The 25,527-nt window shown below is 38.8% G+C and overlaps 3 protein-coding genes across 3 annotated transcripts; 2 read left to right on the forward strand and 1 right to left on the reverse strand.

Moving 5' to 3' along the window:
- The first annotated feature begins 140 nt into the window (after nucleotides 1-140).
- Nucleotides 141-17,617, forward strand: LOC129724890 (uncharacterized). The gene is made up of 6 exons (XM_055680168.1): nucleotides 141-188; nucleotides 248-325; nucleotides 11,901-14,523; nucleotides 14,582-14,695; nucleotides 14,762-15,748; nucleotides 15,808-17,617. The coding sequence occupies exons 3-6, from the start codon at nucleotides 12,954-12,956 to the stop codon at nucleotides 17,367-17,369; spliced, it is 4,233 nt and encodes a 1,410-aa protein (XP_055536143.1). The 5' UTR covers nucleotides 141-188; nucleotides 248-325; nucleotides 11,901-12,953; the 3' UTR covers nucleotides 17,370-17,617.
- Nucleotides 17,618-19,785: 2,168 nt separating this feature from the next.
- On the forward strand, nucleotides 19,786-20,720 carry LOC129724895 (farnesol dehydrogenase-like). Its single transcript, XM_055680173.1, has 2 exons — nucleotides 19,786-20,412; nucleotides 20,467-20,720. Exons 1-2 carry the CDS (start codon nucleotides 19,852-19,854, stop codon nucleotides 20,638-20,640), a joined length of 735 nt encoding a protein of 244 aa, XP_055536148.1. The 5' UTR covers nucleotides 19,786-19,851; the 3' UTR covers nucleotides 20,641-20,720.
- A 218-nt stretch (nucleotides 20,721-20,938) lies between these two features.
- LOC129724896 (farnesol dehydrogenase-like) lies at nucleotides 20,939-22,099 on the reverse strand. Its single transcript, XM_055680174.1, has 2 exons — nucleotides 21,283-22,099; nucleotides 20,939-21,223 (listed from the first exon to the last, which is right to left on the reverse strand). Exons 1-2 carry the CDS (start codon nucleotides 21,844-21,846, stop codon nucleotides 21,050-21,052), a joined length of 738 nt encoding a protein of 245 aa, XP_055536149.1. The 5' UTR covers nucleotides 21,847-22,099; the 3' UTR covers nucleotides 20,939-21,049.
- Nucleotides 22,100-25,527: the final 3,428 nt, after the last annotated feature.

The following is a 25,527-nucleotide window of genomic DNA, read 5'->3' on the forward strand; positions in this document are numbered from 1 at the left end:
TCTGTTAAATATCAACATCTTCCGTGATGGCTGCACTAGACCAAATTAGGCTTATATACAACTACGACAATAGCTGCTATTACGACGAGAACAAAAAGATAAGGTTCGAGCCACCTGTTTACGAGCAACGCTATTTAGTTGTTCTCCGTTTGCTGGAGTTGGACTTTTGGAAACAACATTTCAAAAAGGTTGGTTGTTTAGCAATGTATTGATTTATTTAACAAAAAATATTTTTTCAATTTATTAGGTTGTTGAGTTTGGTTGCGCAGAAATGAAATTTTTTTCGCTACTGAAAACATTACCCGGATTAAGACAAGTTTTACAGGTAAGCTAGTCAAGTAATGTTTTATTGTGAGAAGAAAAACGAACGGATAAAACTTGTTTTTGTCAATTGACCTCTTGTAGGTACATCTAATATATAATTGATGGAGAGAATATTTATGTTGAATAACCGGCTTTATAACATATGTGTTGAAGAAACAAACCTTGTATACTCAATGCAAATGTTTAGGGCATCCTTAACGGTGCGCTTAGTAGCGCTCTATCATCATATCATATTAGGGAACCTGTATATTAGAGAAATGACAAGACACTCACCGTTAAGGCAACTGTCAACGATTGTATAACAATTCCCCGAAAACCATTATCCCGAAACCCATTTTCCCAAAAGATATTTCCCCGAATGTACCGATTCCCCGAAGATCATTTCCTCGAAAGATTTTTTCCCGAATGTACCAATTCCCCGAAAATTACTCTGCATTACTTATTGTAACGTAGGGAGGAGGGGGTAGTAAAAACAGTTACGTTATTGTGATGTTTGCTCGAAATTCAAAATTTCAGAGGGGTGTCAGCCAGATCAGCGCTACGTAATTTTAGCTGGGGGGAGTCATGTCGAACGTTACCTGTCGTTACATAAGGGGAGAAGGGGGTCTGAAATCCGACGCCTATGCAGGGATGCCACATGTACAGATTAATCTGTATTTTACAGATTTTTGGCCGAAGAAACGGTACAGAATCTGTATATACAGATATACAGATTTTCGTCGAAATGTACAGATTTACAGATTTTTCGAAATTGACATTAATTTTTAAAACAATCCAAATTTTATTTCATTTAATATTGAGCAAATATTTTCAACTCCTCACACGTTTTAAGCTAAAAATTTGGTTTATGTACCATAAAAACTCAAAAAATACAAAGTTCTTTGTGTTTAAACAATACAGATTTTTATTTACAGATACAGATATTTTTGTTCCAGATACAGATGTTCAGATTTTTTCAAGGGAAAATACAGATTTAAATGTGGCAACCCTGCGCCTATGTACTATTTTTCCGGAAACCACAACAGACACGTTCTACTGTAATTTCCTTCTGTGAGGTTTGTAAACTAAGTTTGATGGAAATGATTTTAAGCCGCAGAACGGTCAAAATATGCTTAGTCTGTTACCCGATTTAACGACGAAGACAATAAACTTTATGGCCCAAACAACTCGCAAGTCTACCGGATCAGAAAGAAAAAACAAAAATGTAACAGAAACTGTTCTTTTGTAACGGGAAAAACCTTACAGGCTGTGTTTTCAATTTGGTCCCGTTAGGTGTTAAAATAACAGAAATTATAAAAAAAATGATTCTACTAGTATCAAACATATATCAAAATTTGTTACTAATGTATCAGGTTTCTAACAAAACAAGTAGTTTATAGAACAGTATAATATTAACCGTTGTTAGAAATAACAGCTTTTGATAAAGACGAAAAATTTGTTAAACTTGCTTCAGTACAACTTCATCTCAGGATTTGTTATTATAACTCATCCAGATTCAGTTTTGTTACCAAAAGCATATGGGAAAACACTAAATCGCATCAAAATATGTTACTTGTATCTGCTGTTGATAGAATTTTGTAACGTTTTAGTTATGCTCTTCTGATCGGGTATCTACACACTTTACTAAAAAACAATGCAAAATTTAGTTAAAGGACTACCGTACAAAACGCACCAGCGGATTAAGAGCGCCCATACTGGTGAATATGCTGCATATTTTGATACGAAAACTGAAGAAAGGTGGGTTTGGGGGCGTTTCTCGCTTGAAAATGCGTGGCGGCACCAACTTTGAAACCCCATATCTTTTGAACAAAAAATATCACCAACTCGAAATTTCCAGGACAGTTTCGAAATTTGGTCGAAAATACTTGGGATTTTTTTCAGATTTTTCAGTGCCCCAGAACATTGTTTTTTAACATATTGTTCCAAATAGTTACTATTAGAAAAATATTTTTTTGTCCAAACAAAAATATTTTTAGAAACTACAACTTAGGATGCATCTGCTATCATAAAAAAACCCCAGACATGGTACGGTAAACAATCGACCGCATAATTCCCTACCTAACTCCAATTAAGGGTGCTAAATTTTCATTTTTACCTACTACAAATAAAAAAACAGGATTTACGCTTTGCTCTTTACCAGTCCACATAAGCACTGAGGAAGACTGTACGTCGCAGTCGAAATATATATTTGCGGACTGAATTTCAATATTTATTTCCAAAAAATTTAGTAGAGTATAACGGAAACCGATAACTATTTCTTTGATTGATATCAATCACTCTGCTAAGACGCTCGTTATAGATTTTCTAGATTTGACAATGGCATCCAAGCCAAATGAGCCAAATAGGTTTTTAAAGTTAAAAAAGAGCATTGCGGGTATCCACAAATCTATTTCCTTTCTTAAGAATTGTTTGAAATATCATGTCACTCCCACGAGTCATAGAGTAAAAGTTAAAAGTCGTATAGCCCCCTCCATTATGAAACATATGGAACGAGAGTGTTTGAAAAGTAGCATCAAGTTTCTTTATAGTAAACTTAGCTCCACAACTCTGGAATGTTATTCACTTCATTTAAAACTTGCCAAAGAATTTCCTTTTGAATTTCAAAATTTTCTAACTAAAGTTAAAGTAGCCGAAAAGTGTGAAGGGGAAAGAAAACGAAAATTGGGATTGAAAAAGTTAAATCAACTGCTTCTACGAAATAACAGTAGTAGGAAGACAGCCAAAGTACACCTCATTGACGACTTTGTGGTCAATAGGTCTTCGTACGAGTTTTCACAACCCCAGCAAAATCTTCTAAATATGGGCCTAAATTTCGCAATTCCTTCACGACCCAATATTGAACAATCGATCATCGATATAGAAGCTGGGATGGCCAGTTGTAAACTTTCCACAGAACAAACTGGTGAAGTACGCCAAATTTTTTCAAAAATTACTAAGACACTGCCACGTCATGAAAATTCGTCTGATTTAAAGACAGTTGAGGAATTACGTAAAAAACCTGTTTTCTATTTAAAAGCAGACAAGGGGAACAAAACCGTCATCATGGACAAGTCTGACTATGATGAACAAATAACCCAAAAAATTGATAAAGGTCCATATTGGCAACTGCGACTCAATCCTCTTGCTGATATGGTAAAACGTGTAGAAAATACAATAAAAGAATGCAAACCCGTTTTGGGTAATGCGTTACAAAATCTTCGTGTTTCAAATCCAGTTCTTCCAAGAATAAAGGGTCTCCCCAAAATTCACAAACCTGGAAACGAAATGAGAGAAATTATCTCAGCGGTAGGGGCTCCCACAGAAAAATTGGCTAAATGGCTGGTAAAAGAATTTCAAGCCATGCCCCATAAATTTCCAAGTCGATCAGTAAAGAGCACCGGAGATTTCGTTGAAAATTTAAGATCCTCGGGTAACATCCAATCTGATGAGATAATGGTTTCATTTGACGTTACGGCCTTATTTCCTAGCGTTCCAGTGAATGAAACCTTAAACCTTTTAGAGGACTGGCTTCTTTCCCAATATTTGGATAATACTTGGAAAAAGAAAGTTGACAGTTTGTTGAAACTTTCACGCCTTTGCATGAAAGAAAACTACTTCACATTTCGTGGTAAATTTTACAAACAGACTAAAGGGGCACCAATGGGGAATCCTCTGTCTCCCTTTCTATGTGAGCTCTTCATGGCAAATATAGAAAGTACATTAGAGAAGAGGAACATCTTACCGATTCGATGGTGGAGGTATGTGGATGATATTTTTTGTATTTTGAAAAGGGCGGATCTTGAAACTTTTTTCATATCCCTTAATAATACCCATAAAAATATAAACTTCACAATTGAAAAAGAACTTAACAACAGACTCCCTTTCTTGGACGTCGTTGTAGTCAGAAAGTCTACGGACTTGGAATTTGAAATTTATCGGAAACCCACGAATACAAAACGGGTAATACCTAACACTTCAAACCATCCCTTCCAGCATAAAATGGCATCCTTCCATCATATGATCCACCGCATGGAAACTTTACCTCTAAGTGAAGTAGCCAAGCAAAAGGAACTGGAATATATTTTCGAAATTGCTAAACTTAATGGCTACAATGAAAGTATCATTCAAGCCATTGTCGATAAAAAGAAGCGTGCTCAAATTCGGAAATCTTTTACAACACTCACCCCAATAACAGAAGATCTGAAAAGGGTAGCCGTTGAATATGACGTTAACTTGACACGCCCACTTCGTTCAAAATTTAGAAAATTTGGGATGGATATTGTCTACACTAGTAGAAATACCCAACTCAAAACAAAATTAGGGTCTACCAAAGACCCTATTGATACCCTGAACAAAGCTGGAATTTATAAAATTGCATGCAGTCACTGTGACATGGTTTACATTGGACAAACTAAACGTAACCTATTGATACGTTTCAAAGAACATTTCGCAGAAGTGACCAAAGCAAGTAAAGTTTCAACAAATGCCCCACCACACCATTTCAAATCAAAAGTGGCTGAACATATTTTTAACGAGGAACATCCACTAACTTCGGATAACATTCACCTCCTCCGCCCCGTTAATAATTTATGGAAATTAGACGTAGCTGAAAGTTTAGAAATTTATAAACAACACTCATGCACGCTTCTCAATAAAGACGCAGGTAATCACCCCTCATGGCTATTCAATCTGCTTCCCAAAAACCCCAGACATGGTACGGTAAACAATCGACCGCATAATTCCCTACCTAACTCCAATTAAGGGTGCTAAATTTTCATTTTTACCTACTACAAATAAAAAAACAGGATTTACGCTTTGCTCTTTACCAGTCCACATAAGCACTGAGGAAGACTGTACGTCGCAGTCGAAATATATATTTGCGGACTGAATTTCAATATTTATTTCCAAAAAATTTAGTAGAGTATAACGGAAACCGATAACTATTTCTTTGATTGATATCAATCACTCTGCTAAGACGCTCGTTATAGATTTTCTAGATGCATCTGCTGTTAAAATTTCATTAAAATCGATGCAATATTCTTAAAGATATGTTTGTTGAAAAACAGGTTGGCCTAAATTTCAAAGACAATAACAACTTTAAAACTTACTCAAATTCAGTAACAATCGAAAAATCAACTTCCCGGGCGAAACTTTTGAAGTTTCTGATATTTATTTGAAAAAATGAGACATCGCGATTTTCAGTGATCCGTTTTTCCCTAGTTTCATTTTCCGGTCTATGAGAACTTTTAATAGCTCAATTTCTGCATTTAAATAAGTTTACAGTAAAAACTACATATGATGCAACACACTCGTGGCCTTTAGCCAACTCGATTGTCCGGGGTGAATGCTGTCTTTTTTTTAAAGGGGGGGATTTGTTAGTAGCTTAAGTATTTATGATAAATATTAGTAAATAATGAGTATGTGTGTCCAATCACAAATAGTGACTTCTCAACACTGTTAGTAATTTGTAATTTTAATTGTTAGGATTTGTTTGCTTTCGCAATTATCATTCGTAGGGATTTAAACCTACTTGTCAGAAAAGGGGAAGTAAACTTAACTAACTTAATTGCTAACTTATTGGCTATAAAGAGAGCTTATCGTAGCAATTGAGGATTGCAACGATTTTTGTCGAAAATTGTTGATAATTTTATTTGACATAGCTTCTAATGGTTCAACACCAGTAAGTCTATGTAATTCGAGTGTACCAAACCAAGGAGGACGCTTCAAAATCATTTTCAGAATTTTATTCTGAATCCTTTGGAGCGTTTTCTTCCTTGTTGAACAGCAACTTGACCAGATCGGTACAGCATAAAGCATTGCTGGTCTAAAAATTTGTTTGTAAATCAAAAGTTTGTTCTTTAAACAAAGTTTAGAATTCCTGTTAATGAGAGGATATAAACATCTCGTATATTTATTGAGCTTGGCTTGTATACTCTCAATGTGCTCTTTGAAAATAAGTTTTTTATCATAAATTAGTCCCAAGTACTTGACCTTGTCGGACCAACTTAAAATAACCCCATTCATCTTGACAACGTGATTATTGTTTGGCTTGAGGAAAGAAGCCCTAGGCTTATGCGGAAAAATTATCATTTGAGTTTTAGAAGCATTGGGAGAGATTTTCCACTTTTGCAAGTAGGAATAAAAAATATCTAAACTTTTCTGCAATCGACTGCATATGACACGAAGACTTTTTCCTTTTACGGAAATGCTTGTGTCATCGCAGAACAATGACTTTGTGCATCCTAGAGGCAAATCAGGAAGATCTGAAGTGAATATGTTGTACAGGACTGGACCCAAGACTGAACCTTGAGGTACACCTGCTCTGACAGGAAATCTATCAGATTTTGGATTCTGATAGACAACCTGCAGAGTTCGATCAGTAAGATAATTTTTTAAAATTTTGATTAGGAAAATTGGAAAATTAAAAGTTTGCGATTTCGCAATCAAACCTTGGCAACCAAACACTGTCGAATGCTTTTTCTATGTTTAAAAGAGCAGCTCCAGTGGAATAACCTTCAGATATGTTAGCTCGTATCATATTAGTAACTCTGAGCAATTGATGAGTTGTGGAATGCCCATGGCGAAATCCAAACTGTTCATTTGCAAAGATTGAATTTTCGTTAATGTGTGACATCATTCTGTTAAGAATAATTCTCTCAAACAGTTTACTTATTGAAGAAAGCAAACTTATTGGTCGATAACTTGAAACTTCAGCTGTGTTCTTATCCGGTTTTAAAATTGGAGTAATTTTTGCATTGTTTCATAATTTGGGAAAATATGCAATTTTGAAGCAGCAATTAAAAATTTTCACTAAAAATTCCATTGTGCTCTCAGGGAGATGTTTGATTAGTATATTAAAGATTCCATCGTCACCAGGTGCTTTCATGTTCTTGAAATTTTTAATAATTGATTTAATCTCATTCAAGTTAGTTTCAATTATTTCTGCAGGTAAAAAATTCTGGGAAGAAATTAAATCAAATTGACGTGTGACTTCATTTTCAATTGGACTCACAAAATTCAAATTTGAGTTATGAAAACTCTCGAACTGCTGAGCAAGTCTTTGAGCCTTTTGTTCATTGGATACAAGAAAACGTTCACCATCTTTTAAAACTGGAATAGGCTTTGAAGGTTTGAAGCTTCCAAAAAGGTTTTGAATATGGTTTCAATTTTTCAACTTTAGTCTCAAAATCTTTATAAATAGTTTTAAAAACAGGGTCACGAGAACGTTGATATTGACATCTGCGGACATTTTTAAAACGAATTAGGAGTTGAAGATTTTCGTCAATTATTGGTGAATCAAATTTCACTTGAGCCTTTGGAACAGAATATGGCATCAACAATTGCACATTTTAATGCTTCCAAAGCGGAATCAATATTCACTTCATTTTGCAAATCAAGCTCATTATTGAAATTTCTCTCAATATGAGTTTTGTATCTTTCCCAATTAGCCTTGGTATAATTAAAAACAGAGCTAATAGGGTTTAAAACTGATTCATGTGATTAAGAAAAAGTTATTGGAAGATGGTCAGAATCAATGTCAGCATGTGTGATCAAATCACCACGTACATGACTTTGATCTGTAAGCACCAAATCAATTGTTGAAGGGTTTCTTACAGAAGAAAAGCATGTAGGACTATTCGGAGACAAAATAGAATAGTATCCTGAAGAACAATCATTGAATAAAATTTTGCCATTGGAATTACTTTGAGAATTATTCCATGAACGATGTTTAGCGTTAAAATCGCCGATTATAAAAAAATTCTAACGATTTCTGGTGAGTTTTTGTAAATCACCTTTAAAATAATTTTTGTGCTCGCGTGTGCATTGAAGTGGTAAATATGCTGCGGCAATAATAAAATCCCAAGTTCAGTTTGAACTTCAATTCCCAAAGTTTCAATAACTTTCGTCTCAAGATGGGGAAGAGCACGATGTTTGATTCGGCGATGAATAACAACTGAAACTCCACCGCCGGAACCCTGAATCCTATCATATCTATGAACCACGTAATTGGGATCATATTTTAATTTTATGTTAGGTTTCAAAAATGTTTCAGTAATAATTGCAATATGCACATTATTTACTGTTAAAAAATTAAAAAGCTCATTCTCATTGGCCTTCAATGCGCGAGCATTCCAATTTAATATTTTGTTTTATTTAAAATCATTTCTAAATTTTAAATTAGAAACAATTTTATTAGTAAAATTTGTGCCTATTTGAATGGCTTCAAACATTGATTTTGCCTGCAACATGGCGTTCATAAGATCGAACATTGCCTATTGCAAAAAAGAAAGTTTACCTGCCGTAATAGGCCCCAGGCAGTTGACATTAGGAAAAATATTTTCGGCAGCAATAATAGCTGGAGTAATAGGTGTACAGTTATTTTCTAGCGTGAACTACCAACACTAGGCGGTATAATGTTAGAACTACCTGTAACCTGTGCATAAGTTAAACGGGTATCCAAAGGAGTAGGTAAACTATGCGTCACTGGTACGCTTGGAGAATTTTGTTTTGAAGTTTGTTTTGAATTTTGTTTACCTTGCCTTGCCTTAACAATTGCTAAACGGGCTGGGCATTGATAAAAATTCGACATATGGTTGCCGTTACAATTCACACAGCGAAAATTTTTACTCTCTTTCACAGGACATGTGTCCTTTTTGTGAGAAGAGTCTCCACAAATGAGGCATTTTTGGTCCATGTTACGAAACTTTGAATCATGGCCATAACGTTGGCAAACACGGCATTGGGTGATATGCATCGTCGAATATTTACTGAACTTTATGAAAGTGCAGAACATACTTTAGTTTACAGAAAAGGTCAGTAATGTTTTTTGCTGAGCTCGTCAAGTGCCTTTTGCATAACGGTAATTCGGTAAAAACTTCAACCGACATCAGTTATTTTTGAAAAAATTACATAGTGATCAGTATTTTTTCAAATTTACTGAACATGACCGTAATAAAAGTTACTGAATAATTAAAACGAGAATAAGTGAGTAATACCTAGGGGCTAGACACTTTTCTTTTCATGAAAAATATTTCGGTAGTATTAGGGGCCATCCACATACAACGTGGACAGACTTTCAACGATTTTGACCCCCCTTCCCCTCCGTGGACAACTGCCCATATAAATTCTAAAAAAAAATATATGGGCCGTGTACTTTAGCCAAGCCCCCCCTCCCCTGTGGATGGCCCCTCACTCGATATCGGTAGATATATTTTGATATTTAACGTTTATCTATCAATTGACAACTCCAACGATAATATAACGTCAATGAGCTACGCTTTAAATAGAGGGGTGCCCGAAAATGCAACGTTAAATACTTCGTAATATTGAATATTGGAAATATTTCGCAATAAATCAATAGTGTCTTGCCCCAAGTATAATACAGTATTTAGTATACAAAATTAAATAATCGTTCTGTACGTTGGTATTCTGTATTGTTTGTTTGTTATTGAAAAAATAAAGACTACTGTAACACAATTTGCTTAGCAGCGAACTGATTGGATTTTTGTTCAACTTTCTAAGAAATTTTCGCGAAAATCGTAGAGGTGAAAATTATTAGTATTTTTAGAGAAACTAAAAACGAATTTTACTTTTATTATCGCTTTTATGCGATAACTTAGAAACTTATCTTATTTTTAAACGTTTTAAGGAAAGAGGGCCTGCTTCTATCCTGCTGCACACATTTACAATGATGCACTTTTTCAACTATAGCCCTATTTAGAGTTCCAAGTGAAGTGAAAATCTCATACAAAATGTTCATTTTTTCACGCCCGTGAAAAATGCAACCTTCAAAAATTTTACTTCGCTTGGAGCTGTACACAAATTCACTTCGCTTGGAACTGTAAACAAATTCGATCCAGCGAAATCGAAAATTATTGATCTCATCTTTTTCACTTGGCTTTACTTTTCAACGCATGCAAACGCTAGTGAAAAAATCAGCAGTAAGCGGAAACTTGATTTTTAGTGCGTTTTATATTTTGTCAGTTGCAGCCATGTTCCACTTCGCTCGGAGTGTAAACTCGTGAATTTCGTTTCACTTAAACTGTAAACTGCAGGCTGGTGAAATACCTGCATGTTTCACAAACGGGTTTTCTCGTCAGTTTTCGCTAGCGAAAATTTACGCTTTTTCACTTGTCAAATTTTTCACTTCGCTTGGAACTGTATGCTTATATGCTATCTTTTTGTTGAGCTTTGTAATTATTGTAATTGTTAAAATGCTCATTGACTCGATGATCCTAGTTCATTCGGAGAAATTCTTTTTGAAAGTAACAAGCAGTTAAGGGAAGGTTATAGAAGTATTGTGTTAGTTTTATTAAAATTTCAGTTTTGACGTTGACTAACGTCTTTGTTGCCACTTTCTGTTTCCGATGCTTATTCACGTTCCTTGTCATTTCATTATCTACTTAGCCCCTCCTTCTTTCTAACTAACTGACGAAGCCTTGGTATAAAAGGTACCGTTCGAACGTTTCACCCCATCAGTTTCATTACTAAACCGTACCGGTTACATACGGACGCTAGGTGTTAGCAGCAGAAAGGAGGAACGACAAAATAGTACCGGTCATCTCGTACCGGTTCACCCGTAATACTGGTGGCTGTTAGTAGTACATGGCTACTGCAAAATACTAAAATGGCTGGAATTCTGGACGGACTAACCAGTAAACAAGAATAATCGGCAACTGGCACCTTTTGGTGCCACGAAGTTTTGTAAAAGAAGCGTTGCAATTCCCTCTACTATTTGTTTTAATGGAGAATGAGAATACGGTAGTCAACGTCATGCGGTCGTGTTTTGAATACCACCCTCCTACTATTTTCGGCTAACAGATTGTAAACACCTGTAGTTCGCACAAATTTCAACCATACTTTTATCTGCTTCCAGTTTGCTCGCCCGTAACACGCACAAATTTGCACTAAGAAAAATGGCGGCAACTTGTTCATGAGAATGACAGCTGTATTGCCCAAATACGGCAACGATAAAATTCGTGCCGAGCTCTCATTGATGTTTTTGCTGATCACGGCATCATCTGCGTTTAACGATAAATTCGGCAAAAAATAGAGATGAGATTCGTCAAACTTTGTTTATTTGGCGAAGTCTCGGCAAAACGATTTGATGATTTTCGGCAACCGGCGTTTTTATGCTGAAATATCGGTTGAATCTCAAGTTGCTGAGTGAACTCGGATGTTTTTTTAGCCGAGCTTAAGATTCGGTTTCAAGTGTGTAGGTTACCCAAAAGTGAGTAAAACAGAAAAATATGAAAACTGAGTGAAAGTTACTCAGTTTCGTTAATAAAAGTAACTGAACGAGCGTGAAGAATGCAACGTTAAACATTTCGTGACAAATATTATGCATTAAGTTGAAAATTGGAGTTGTCGACTAGCGACATTCGATTTTTCTCTCATACCGTACATTATACCTAACGTCGGAAGTAATGCGCTGTATAGCAAATCAGATGCGCTATACAGCGCACTACTTCCGACGTTAAGTATAATGTACGGTATGAGAGTAAAATCGAATGTCGCTAGTCGACAACTCCAATTTTCAACTTAATGCATAATAATATCGTAACTTTCGCAATGTATCAACTGTGTCTTGCCCCTAGGACCTAGCCCGGCGGAAATTGTAAGCTCCCCAATTATCGAACACCAGATTTACGAACGAGCTACGAACCACAGTTCAAAAGAAACATGCGCGCAGAGTTTCGCAAATAAATCTGTACATTCGAACAAAACAGTTAAGATAAATAAAAGATAAAGAGAAAATTTTTTGCTACTTACGGCATTGCAATTAAAAATTTATTTTATTGGGAAAAAGGCCGATACAGAATGAGCTGTCAAATCCTTTAAATCAGTCAAAGCCGAGAGAAACGATCAGTCGAACCCCCTGAAAACCCCTATTTTTTCTTGGTGCATTTTGAAACAAATATGATGCGCTAAAGGTAGCTGATCGAAGATGACTGCTTTGTGGTGTCAATTCAATTTAATGAAATGTTCGCTGTCCGGTAGTTTATTCAATTTGCCAATGTTTTAACTTATTGGATCCAATGAATGAATTTTATTCTTTCACTTGTTCAAGTCACTGAATGTAAATATTCAGTGTGTATCGAACAAGACAACGTGTTAAGAAAGTTAATAGATTCCAGACTTTAGGTTTCGCTAGAACCAGATATGAAACTGCATGTTTAACTCAGATCCTAGTCGTTTATCATTTCTCTGAAGTCCAGAGTCAAGAGCAAGCCTTTTCGGATTCTGCGGGCTAGAATTTGGTTAACAAAAATTCAGGCGCCATGTCGTAGGGTTGTAACCATACCATGCGAAAAATAGATGTCAAAAGTGTACTCGCGTTTCGTTTTTTATTCATCAGTGCTTCGACATTTGAGTTTCACTTGTTTGTGGTTAAAAAAATGTCTAATTGCAAAAGTTTGTCACTTTTACGGTGCTTGGAAATATCATGTGCTTAAATGGTAATAAATTAATGCGTGCCACAGTTTTATCTTCGGTAGCGGTATCTTTTGGATGCATAAATCTCTTTGGGTAAAATGGAGTAATTGCCGGAAACGTTAAGCTACCGCGACAGCACGCACCGTAACCTTCCGTCTGTCAAATCGACAATCTTTTTTTCTAATTTTCGGAAAGGACAAAGGAAAAAAGTAAGGATGAGTACCGAGGAGTTTATTTATAGTGTGATCAACAGTGATAACGTAGCACAGCTTGATTTGAATGTAATTGCCAACACACTGGCCAGTGTAGACTCGTTGATCCGACAGATAAAGAATCAGCAAGTGGAAAATGAAAACCTGAAAGAGAAGATTTCGTCATTACGAACTTCAGCGTTGCAAATCAAGCAACTTTACGAGGATGAGCTTGGCAAGAATAAAAGAACGTTAAACCGTGAGGAGGATTACATAAGGCAGCTGGCAGTACTGGAAGCTAGAGCATTAACTGCGGAGAATGCCCGAGTCAATGCTGAATTACGCGAAAAGGAAACGGTAGCTGAGCTTGATCGGCAGCTGCAAAGCAATAAGGACCGGTATAATTCTCTCGCATGTGATATGGTCAGAAACTGTTCTTTGTTATTGGAAAATAATTTACTACCTAGTGATCAACAGATGCGGTTTAGAGATGTTAAAAGTTATATTCAAAGTCTGATTCAATGTGGGAAGGAAGTACCCGAAGATGTTGTTGCTTCTTTGAATCGAAAAAGGACTTCCAGAAGACACCGCAGGTCAGAAAGCGAAGTTTGTGACCAGTCAACTATGACCACTGGTGTATCATCGATTTCAGTTGGTGTCAATACTACTGGAAAGTTGTCTTATCAATTGACTTCATCTACGTCAACCCATGATCCAGTGGAAGAAAGTGCAAACCGTTCTAGCGATGATATTGCGTTTACAGCAAACTTAAAAAAGTCGGAATCGGGGAACAAAACTTTTGTTGATAAAAGTACAATGTACTCTAGTTCTACTATTACCCGGTCGACTTGCACATCAGCATTCATCAAGAAAATCGATGTTGGCGTCAACTTTCCGGAAGTGATTCCCAAATTCATTAACGATATCTTAAGGGAATGTGTCATAGAGCTTCCATCGCCCCTCACTCCAATATTGGATGACATTCCTGTTCACAGAGAGTCGGTACATACGCAGACGGAGCCAATGTCGATAGATTTATTGCAACCAAAGCCGCAAATAGTTCATTGTGGAACTAATACTAACTTGCGTAATATTCGCCGCAAATTGGATTACGTTCGTAAGATGGAAAATCTCCCAGTCAACAGTCATTTGTTAACCAGCATCAAAAAAGAAGAATCTGTATCACCAGCTGCCCCTATCATAACCCTTCCTGCTGCATTTCCTCAACCAGAGGACCATCCTGGGGTCAATCCACAGTTAACCCAGATATGGGCCTTGTTGGGTGATACAATGTTTCGCCTGTTAGGAGGTGGTCGAATATTCGACAACCAGTGTTACACTACACTCAATGAGCGAGTGACAATGATCAATAATTTAATTGATTCGAATAACCTAAGAGGAACACACATGATGAACAAGGTTTTCGAGGCGGCATCCGCTGCGATAATCTCTGGCGAGAAAGGGTATGGGGATGATAAACATGTCACAGGTCGACAACGAGAGGACCAAGTAGAATCCGTGCGCGTTAGTCAGGAGAAAACTGTTCTAGATAGGGAGGAAGATCCCACTACATTAGATGAGCGACTTGAAGACGGTTTGTTACAGTCAATGTATAGTTAGTGTAAAATTCTATAGTTTTGATTCCATTGCAGAGCCGCTGGATACTATCCTCTCTGAAAGTTGTCTTGATACTGACGAAACCAATGCTTGCGCTACAGTTGATGATTTGTTGACGGATCGTGAAACAGAAACGGCGATTTTGGCAGGTACGTTTCACATTATAAAATAAATGAGAATACATTTAAGATTGTTATTGTCACTTTCTTTTTTAGAAAATTCTGCGAGTTCACTTAGCTTTCCGGTCGAATCTGAATTTCAACAATATAGTAACCTCGAAACAATTGATGAAGCTGGAGAAAGTGAGAAAATTAACAATACACCTTTGTCTGCTGGCGGACTTTTTCCAGAACCAGATTTGCTATCTGCTGGAGATGAATCTAACGATTTCTCTGCACTAATACAACAAAACATTGATTCAGTCTGTACAATTGACTCTGTACATTTGAATGCCTCTACACTTGAAGAGAACGATGAAATAGCAAAAGAATTAAGACTTATGGAAGAGGGTAATCTTCCTACAAACGACTTACTTCCCGATTCCGTCAATTTCAGTACATTATTCGAAGCCAGTGAAAAAAATTATCTCCATGTGGCTCGCGATGAAGATTCAGTTTCAAGTGCAGATGACGAGTACGATCGGATGTTGATCGTTGAGTGTTCTCCTTCTAAGTCTCCAGCTAGTAGTTCCAGTTGTACCACGATTGGGAATAATGGAACGTTGATTTCCCCAATCAAAGTGAAGGAAACCAATAAACTAGTCAAGGATCAGTTTAAAACACCGACTAGTCCTGCAATCAGTAAACGAAAACTGCGTGACCGATTGGAAGGTGTTTCGCCAAAGCGAGGTCGGATGTCACCAACCACAGAGACGTTACTGGAGGATGACTGGGATCGAAAGCTGTTAACCATAAAGAATTATTTCAGCTTTCCGCTGAGTTTGCATCCTATAGAGGATAGTGGTCAAGGTGGAAAAAATGTAGAATTCTCTGGTGACAAAGGCAGCGAAGAGAATACAGCAGTGAGGGAGAATGTAGAGTTGTGTATCCAGCATGGTGAAATTGAATCGATTCACGGTGATATCGATAAAACGAAAGACTCAAATCGACTAACAGAAGATTTGTTGTATCCTATGGAAACTCAAGTGGCCACTTCAGTAATTACTGCCAACCTGCCCAGCTCCAAGGAATCAGCCGTGAAAGGTAAAAGGCTATTTTATTAGAGAATATTTTTTTCAATTTACTCTCGTTTTATTTTTTAGAAACAGTTGCTAGTTCATCTCAATGGGATGATTTCAAGGTACCTCTAAGAATTGATACTGAATGGGCAGTGGCCACCGCTTGTAACACAGATTCACCGGAATCACCTCTAATAGAAGATTCACCAATGTCACCAATGCCTGAAACAGAAATGGATAAGCTTTCCAGTAGTTGGGAATCTCCTATGTCTCCTCCAATAGAAGGTCGAATGTGTATCTACAATGAAATAGTGGAGCCAAAGATCATTCCACTAGAACACGCATGTGCCAGCCGTTTCTCGCAAGATTACATCAGCACGCCCATTGCGAAAAGCATTGCTTGTTATAAAAAGGATAAGCGTGCTGAAGTATTGCGCAAACTTGCGCCGGAAGCGAGCAAGACGGAAACCGCTTTAATTCGAAAAGTAGTTCAGGGTATCAAAAGCTACATCAAAAATGAATGGACAGTAGAAACTTTACAACAAAGTTGTATTAAATTGGTAGAGTTAACCAATGACACGCGAATAATATCGCTTGCAATGCTTGAAAGCGTTGTCTCCTATGGAGATATGCCAGTAGATGTTCAGTGTTCGCCTCCTGCTCCTCCGTTGCCTAAGGTCGTACAGCAGTTGGTATTACTTGTTAAAACTCTCAATGAATCATTTTGCGATCTCGACAAAGTGCTGTTGCAAGAAATTGATCGAAAGGTTTTCACGCTGAAGTCAGATAAAGTGAAAATGGATGGTTTAATTGCATCAACATATTTGTACATTGGGATTTCTGATTGTAATCGGATGTATGGTTGCACAGCTAGATTGTATATATACAAGAGTTTGTATTATTTCAATTTCAAAGGACTACCTCTAGTGTACTACGTACTGAAAGCCTTTCCGCATGCGCTGCCAAAGAAAAGTAGCCCGCATTACGATAATTCAGATCCAATGGTAAGCACTATCAGAACAGTTTTGATGAATATCAACTACATGGAACGGGCCAACAGTCCAAATGCTCATATTTATAAGAAGAGTGAATTACTCAAGCTGCTCAAATTTTTTTATGGCTATCAGCAGGGCTCTCCAACATATGAAGAGCTAATTGTGAATCTAGTAGAAAAAATTAAAGCTAATAAGTTGCGGAACGTAGACTATTGCCTGATTCTAGTGGCCAAACGCAAAGGATACGATTGGGCTAAGACGCACATTGTTCAAAAGTATCTCTATCCCTTGTTGAACGATTATCTCAAACGGCTAGATGTAGATGGAACGTTGAACGAGCAAATAGCGTGTTTAATTTTCACCATTTCATCCATCTTGAAAACTCAACCCAATAGTCAAGATATTACTGGTATTATGCAAATTCTGGGTGGTATCGTTCAAATGACGGATGGAAACCAGAAGGTACAGGAAGCAGCCGTTGCCGCACTACTACGCATGACGCGGTTTGGGTTTGCAGATATTTATGAGTGGCTGTGTAGGTGGTGTCCTAAGTACGATGTAAGCAGTCGGACGAAACTTATGCTGGCGACGTTTGTACACCGGAAGGAACAACGGTTTTGGCAGCAGCTCTGCCAAAGAACAATTGTATAGTGATGAAAAAAGGAGTGTGCGTTTGGAATAGAAACTATTTATTGTGTGCTCGATTCATCGCATTGTTTTCTTGGAAGATGGTCAAGAGAAATACGATACGGAAATAGGCAGATGCATCCAAAACAAACAAAAAAAAACTGCGCTTTTTTATAAGAAATTAAAACGGAGGCAATCAATTTATGAGATGTGTAAATTCCTAGAAATTGAATTGTAAATAACTTAAGTAGAAAATAAATTTTCAATGGAAGAAGTTCCATTTTCAATTTGTTAGAAAAAGTTTTATTATTTGCTTTAGTATAATTGTTAGAAAATATGATTGAACGTTGCATGCATATCATATTTTTACTTACTACAGGTTGACATTGATGAGGAACTTTTAAATAAATGGAGTCATAGCGTTCGACCATTGTTTGTGGATTACATTCAACGAAGAGCTAGTGAGCTTACGGTTGAAGTGTGGCGTGGCAGTATCGCCACTTTTCACGAATGTCTCAAAGACACAGACGTCGTGATTGGCATCGAAATGTAAGTACATTTTTTCCAAAGATCTAGCAATTTACGAGTAGCGTTACTCATAGAATGAAATAATAATTGACAATAATCATGAGAGTCAATCCGTGGTATGTTATGCAAATGATTTTTCCGATATTTGGACTACCCTAGGTCTACAGTGTCTACGCTGTCAGACACTATTGAACATTGTTCCAAATTGGTCGTTTGTTTTGTTTCTTCCAGTATTGAACACCTTTTCCCGGAAGTCCTGGAAGCGGTTCCACATAACGTGTTTGGTTGTATTCGCCCGAAGGTGGCTATGTTCAGTACCCCAAACTCTGAGTACAACGTTCATTTCGATGGTTTGCTAGAAAACGGGTTTCGACATGAGGACCACAAGTTCGAGTGGACTCGGGCCCAGTTTAGAGAATGGTGCGAGAATATCTGCCAACGATATACAGATTATGAAGTAAAGTATTTTGGCATTGGTCCTCCGCCTAAAGATTCTGCAGATGTAGGGTATGTGAGTCAGCTGGCAGTCTTCGTGAGAAAAGATTTTCTGCAAACGCTAGAAGTTTCGCCAGTAGAGCAGCATACCGACAATAATGAAGCAGAGGGAGCAGCTGGTAGTACAACGGAGACCGGGAGAGAGTCAGTGTGTGACGAAGGTGGAACAGAGCCAAAGATTTATTTCAGCGATGATGTTGGCGAGATTGTAATGATTAAGGAAGATGTGGAAGAAGCTGTAGAAGAACAAGTTGAGAGTCCAAGCGCAGCGATTTATGCAAATGACTTCGATGAAATTGAAGAACTACACGAAGTGCTAGATATAAGCAGTGATCATGATGAGCCTTATGCGAGGGACATTGATTTTTATATTCCTGTTGAACGATCTCGTAATGATAGCGGAAATTATGACGATGAACTGTTGGATCCTTCCAGCGATGAATACAAGCTATTGTGCAGTATTGATTATCCAGTGCAAGAGCCGGACAATCGAGACCGATCGCAACAGCTTCTTGATGATGCACAATATCAGATTCGACGATTAAGATACAGCGATGAACAGTACTACAGTTACGAAGACCATCTGTTTCGTATTCCACTGCAACTGGTAATTGAGTGTATGAGCCAGTTAACTACGAACGAGGAAGAACTGAAACCGATTTTAGTTGATGCTGCTTACCGACTTTCTGACGACAACATGATTGTTCTGGATGGTAATGACGAATCGGTCTGTGGCAGCGAGGATGATTACGAATATGATTTAAGTGATAATCGTCCCCCCAGTGAAAATGATGATCAACCACAGCTGCCAGAAAAAATCAGAAGTGACGATCCGAAGGAGGGCACAACTTTTCAGGATGATGGAGAGCTGTGGGATTGAATGTTGTTAAACATTAATAAAAAAAGCTATTCTCCAAATTTTTGGTGATCCCTTGCAAAAGAAACATCCTACAATGAGCTTAAAGATTTTTTTTCAGTGCATCCTTTAAATATCACGCTAGAATGTTTATTTAGCACTTTGAAAGTCTTGCCAAACCACTGAGATATAATCATGTACTCTTGGATTTTTATGTCCATTTTTTTATTAAATTGGTAATTCTCTGTGTACTCTGTGATTTTTAACAATGCTGCGATTAGAGTATCATTTACGATTTTTTAACAATTGCGCATGTTATAGGAAAATAGTTGATAATTGAATAGGTAATGGGAGTACCGTTCTTATTTAAAATTCGTGATGCAGTCCCATAAAAATAATAAGTTTATACCGCCGCTTCGAAGCAATGACGAGTCACTTGAAAAGTGATGATAAGAATGTCACCCAAATGATATGACCAAAAAAGGTATACACATTGATGTGTTTAATACTCACGATGACGCTATCTTATCTACTCTTCTGTATGTTCAGCCTAGAGCAGCGATTTTGAACCATTCAAGATTTGCCCGTAGAGTTTGTCAGACAGGTTCAATTGTGGAGACAGCAAAAATGGAGCGATGGCAAGGAAAAGTGGCTGTTGTTACCGGTGCCAGTTCGGGAATTGGTGCCTCTACCGCGAAAACTTTGGCTGAAGCCGGAATGATTGTTGTGGGATTGGCTCGCCGGGTAGAACGAATGGAAGCATTAAAAGGTGAGCTGGCTGAGGACATACGGCATCGGCTTAACGTAGCAAAATGTGACGTCACGAAAGAAAAAGAAATCGTGAATGCGTTCAAATGGATTGAGGATACGTTTGGTGGAGTGGACGTATTGATTAACAACGCTGGTGTTTTTCGTAAAACTAAACTTATTGAGGCGGACAATACAGATAAACTTAGGGAAGTACTGGACACCAATGTGATGGGATTGGTGCTATGCACTCGGGAAGCTTTTCAGTCCATGAAGAAACGATCGGTAGATGGCCATGTTATTCACATTAATAGTATTGCTGGACACAATGCTAGTTTACCGACAGTAAATATTTACGGTGCTTCTAAGTTTGCTGTTACTGCCATCACGGAAACCATGCGCCAAGAATTCAGAACAGAGGGCACCAAGGTCAGAGTTACGGTACGTCAATATGCATTAATACCAAAAACAGTCAATCACTATTCATAATTCCAGAGTATCAGTCCTGGGGCTGTGCTTACCGAGATTTTACCTGAGGAAATGATAAGACAAGGTGTTCCAATGTTGGAAGCTAAAGATATCGCCGATGCGATTGTATATGTACTCGGGACACCACCACGAGTTCAAGTTCATGAACTGACCATTAAGCCTGTCGGCGAGTCATTTTGATTTATTTTCGACAAATATCAGATGTTTAAATAAACGTTATCAGATTATTTTCTAGTAGTGAACAAATCTGCAAACAGAAACGAGTGCAATTCTTATGAGAAATCAAAAGCTAGAACTATATACGAGTATGAAGGATAGCTGGTGCTTGTGAAGGCGAAGTAGCATATGGTTATGAAAACGGCATACTTTTTGTGATTGAGATCAGTATAAGCTGTCCATAATAGTGGGTATAACAGAGGACAAGTGCATTGACCCGACCCATGGCATCAGTCACGGCAATAAATGTTAAAGATAAAAGTGTTTGATTATAATATATTCATGCACAAATCTCTCAAGTCCTTCCCTATCCTTATTCTAGAGTGATCATTGACTATGCCGGATGATGGTTGAATAAATCACCAGTTATGTGTTAAGTCAACTGTCCAACTGGTTGAATCGTAAGCTCATGAACTTGTACTCGGGGCGGTGTCGCTAAGACATACAGTACAGCATCAGCGATGTCTTCTGCTTCGAGTACGGCTATTCCTAGCTCAAGCCGCTCCTTTGGTAACATTTCGGTTCTTACAGCACCCGGACTAATGCTCTGGAAAAAAATTTACAGGTTTGGCTGGAATCACAAAAAGAGCAATTAAGTGATGTTACCGTTATTTTGATCTTGGTATTTTCGGCCTTGAATTCTTGTCGTAAGGTTTCCGTAATAGCTGTGACTGCGAACTTGGATGCACAGTAAATGTTCATTCCTGGGTAATGGGACCGGTGCCCGGCAATACTGTTGATATTTATCACGTGACCGTCTGCAGCTCGTTTCCTCATTGAATTAAATGCTTCTCGCGAACACATGGCTAGTCCTAGTACATTGGTATCTATTATTTCTCGCAATTGGGCTGTGTTAGTTTCATCAATCATCTTTAGCTTATAGTGGAAAACACCAGCACTATTGATAAGTACATCCACACCTCCAAACTTGGCTTCGATCCATTTGAATGCAGTTAGTATATCTTCTTCGTTCGAAACATTACCCCTAATCGCGTGTAGATGTTGCTGGATAGTTGCCGGTAGCTCACTTTTTAGTTTTTCCACGCGTTCTACTCGTCGAGCCATTCCGATAACCACCAATCCGGCCTGTAGCAAGGCCTTGGTTGTGGCTGCACCAATGCCAGAACTTGCTCCAGTTACCAACGCAATCTTACCGACCCAGCGGTCCATCCTGGTTCACATTAGCCTAGTCTCCTATCGAGAAAATAAAATTGAATGCATAATTGGTTTGAAGCATATACCATTTACTATCTCATTCTGTAAAGAGATGATAAGAAATTACTGATAGGCTCATAACTACATTTACAATACGAGTAATTTTTTTTGTATGGCTTTAAAATACTGCTGGGAAAGTTATTCAGAAATCTTATACAGTCTCGCGCTGGCTCTAGTTGTATACTTATTCCATGGAAAACTCTTGGATCGTGCCAAAGGTGCTTGCGTTATAGGCAATAGAAACCAAACCCTTTCTCTCAAAAAAGTTGCAGTTCGTTGTTTGCTTTTTTATAAGACCTTCTGATGCAGTTCTAAATGTTAAAATTGAATATGCAACCTTGCTTCGCAGCCAATTGTTGTAATGTGATTTTACCCTTCCTTTAATACGCTTACTGTTCTACTATACCGAGCCTCGTTCCTCTTGACAAATATCACCAATCATAATTCCCTGAAGAAGTTTTGTCGTGCGTCCATCTGGCCAGTTTTATTGATAAGATGGACTTATTTTTCACGCAAAGGTGCTATAGATTTCAGCGTAAAGAACGGCTAAGAGGTGGGGGAGCCTGAGAAAAGAGCCATGCTTAAGTCCTTTTTGACATCGAATGGCCTGATTCTACGAAGATTCGAACCCACGACCATTCGCTTGACAAACCGGACTCTGGAACCTTGCGGCTACGCAGCTCCCCCATTGTGAACGGTTACCCGCCATGGCCTTAACCTGGCGCCAGGACAGGTTCTTGTCAATAGCCCGGATGCCGTTGGCTAAGCTGCATCGCCATGAGCCTCTAGGTCTGACTTTATCACTCGAGTGCTTCTCTGCAGATCTCGATCGCTCCTTTCCTCGAAGTGTGTCCGATCCACATCCACCTACGCTTTCGAATTTCTGTCGCTATCGGACGTTGATGTCACCGACGATGGAGCTCTTCGTTGGATATCCAGTTGTCAGGCCACTAGGCACGAATGTATCGTAGGCAGCGATTAACAAATGCCTGCAGTTTTTTCGTTGTCTCCGCTGAGACGCACCATGTTTCGCAGGCGTACAGCAATACGGATTTAACATTTGAATTGAAAATTCGGGTTTTCACATGTGATCGCTAAATGTTTCGTAAACCTGCAAGGCCCCTCTGGCCTTCCTGATCCGTGTGACTATATCAGCCTCGGTACCACCATCAGGCGTTGTCTGGCTACATCCACCTGCTCAACCTGTTGTTCCGCTACTGTGAAGTCGGGGAGATTGTCAGTGTTCACTGCCATAGACTTAGTTTTTACAACATTGACTGAGAGACCTGCTGCGTGGGAGCACTCGGAGAGCTCATCTAACGTGCTCTGCATTCGGTCGGGCGTTGACCATGCCGTCGGTGAGGTCGAGGTCATTTAGATGCTTTATAGTTAAAGGATTCCAAGGCAATCCTCGATTTGGTCTACTGTGAATCATTCTAACTAATATCTTGTCCATAACGATGAGAAACAGCAGCGGTGATAAAATGCAGCCCTGTATCACATCAGCAGTAACCCTTATAGGGTCGGACAAGACGTCATTGTGCAACACCTTGCACGAAAGCGCCTCGATGAGATGGATTAGCTTCTCTGGAACCTCTCTACGCCTAAGTTCGCCCCAGATGTTGGGTCGGTCGAACGCTTTTTCAAAGTCAACGAACACCAGTAGAAGAGAGTCCTAATCTGCTGCGGAGCGTTGTGATGTGGTCTACACATGATCGGCCAGCACGGAATCCAGCCTGTTGCCGCCAGAGTTGCGTCGAACTTCTCCTGGGTCCGATTAAGGATTACATTACAAACTACGTTCAGAGTAATACAGAGAAACGTGACGCCATACCAGTTACCGCATTCAGTTAAGTCTTCTTTCCTGGGGACTAAGACCAATATACCCTGCTTCCAGTCCACCGGAGTAGTTGCGGTGTCCCATATATTGCTTAGCCTCCCCAGCTGGTCTCGAGGTACGATGCTGGCCCAACAAGCCAGTTGTCATAGGTTCGAGTCTCGGCTCGGGAAAGACTGTTAGTGTCAGTAGGATCGTAGTGCTAGCCCCGCAATTGTCCTGTACACTTAACAGTTGGCTGCGAAGTCTGTGTATAGTAAACAGAAGGTCAAGTTCCGAATCGGAATGTAGCACCAAGGCTTTGCTTTGCTTTGCATATATTGCTGAATAGTTGATCTGCGCTGTCAAAGATGGGTCAGCGTTGAGCATCTCGGCTGTAATGCAGTCTATCCCTGGCGCTTTGTTGGACTTAATACTTGTGATTTCCGCTTGAATTTCATCTAGCGATTTCACTTCGGAGCTAACGCGATTGATGCGCCGAACTGTGGGCGTTATGTGCTGCTGCCTTTGTATATCACTGACATTCGAAACTCGGAAGAGCTGTTCGACATATTCTGTCCATCGCGTAAGCTGTTCAGTACGGTCAGTCAGTAGCTGACCAGCTCTGTCTTTTAGCATCTTTGTACTCATCCTGGCACCACTTTGGAGGCGAGAAATATCGGTAGCAGTTTTTCCTTCTTCAGCCAGGAAATTGGTTCAGGCTCTACAAGCGTATCGTTGACGTGCATTTGTCTTAGCTGCTCTGGTTCACGCTCGCTCAATGCCGGCTTTCGCCTCTCCGCTCGTCGATCTTCATCCAAGTTTCATCCGTTACCTTATGCGGGAAAGATCCACCAATGACCATGTTGTTATTACCACGAAACTCTGTAAACAACATCGACTAAGGTTGTGAAAACTGCTGCTTCGGACGTGTTACGGCAGTTTATCGAAGCACAAAATATGCTTTCTCGAACATCATTTGGCTTTCAGAAAGCCAAACATCTAATGTCGTGAACTGCATAAAGAAATATAAGCGATGATTTGCGTGAATTTGTCTAATGTATTTAATGTATTAGGTATAAATGATGAAGCTGGAGCCAATTCTTAAGATTTTCTCCGTTTCCAACGAAAAAAGTTGCGTGGATATATCAGGCTTAATAAGTAAGCGGTCTGTTTGAGTACACTCCGTATTGATTCCGAAGACGAGAGTGCATCACTTAGTTTCAAAATTTAAAAATTTCTTCTACTTTGATGTATGACGCCATCAAAAGCAATTACCGTAACTGCGGGTACTTCTGTGCAGTACGATCAGGGCCGGATTTAGGTGCTGGGGGGCCCGGGGCAGATATTTCCGTGGGGCCTACTGTTCTGCGAAATTTTTCTTCGGAATTTTAAAATGACTAAATGCTTTGATGGAAGGTGATGAGCAAAAGAAGTTCTCCATTCTGTTTTTACGTCTGGCCCTCGTGTCGGAAGGCCCGGGGCATTTACCCCTTTTGAGAAATTAACACAAATCGGCATGCTTGTCATTCTCCTCAGTATGTGAAAGGAGAGGAGAAAAAATTCACCGCGCACTTGCCTTTCAGTATGTGCCTGCGTGTAGCAAATGCTGTCACCACACTGCTTCTTTCTCCACTCCAAAGTGTCTCAACCAGCTTACAGAGAGACAAACACACTTCCAGTTCACCCCACATCTGATAGAAACAAGAGGGGTAGAGTAGAAGTACAAAACGTAGTACACAACAGTGTCCACTGACGAGTAGTCCGTAAGGTGAAAAAAAACCTACCGGGCAAAAATGTAGTCCTCGTGTAGCTACACT

This window comes from Wyeomyia smithii, chromosome 2 (assembly GCF_029784165.1).
Source record: "Wyeomyia smithii strain HCP4-BCI-WySm-NY-G18 chromosome 2, ASM2978416v1, whole genome shotgun sequence".
NCBI classification, from domain to species: domain Eukaryota; kingdom Metazoa; phylum Arthropoda; class Insecta; order Diptera; family Culicidae; genus Wyeomyia; species Wyeomyia smithii.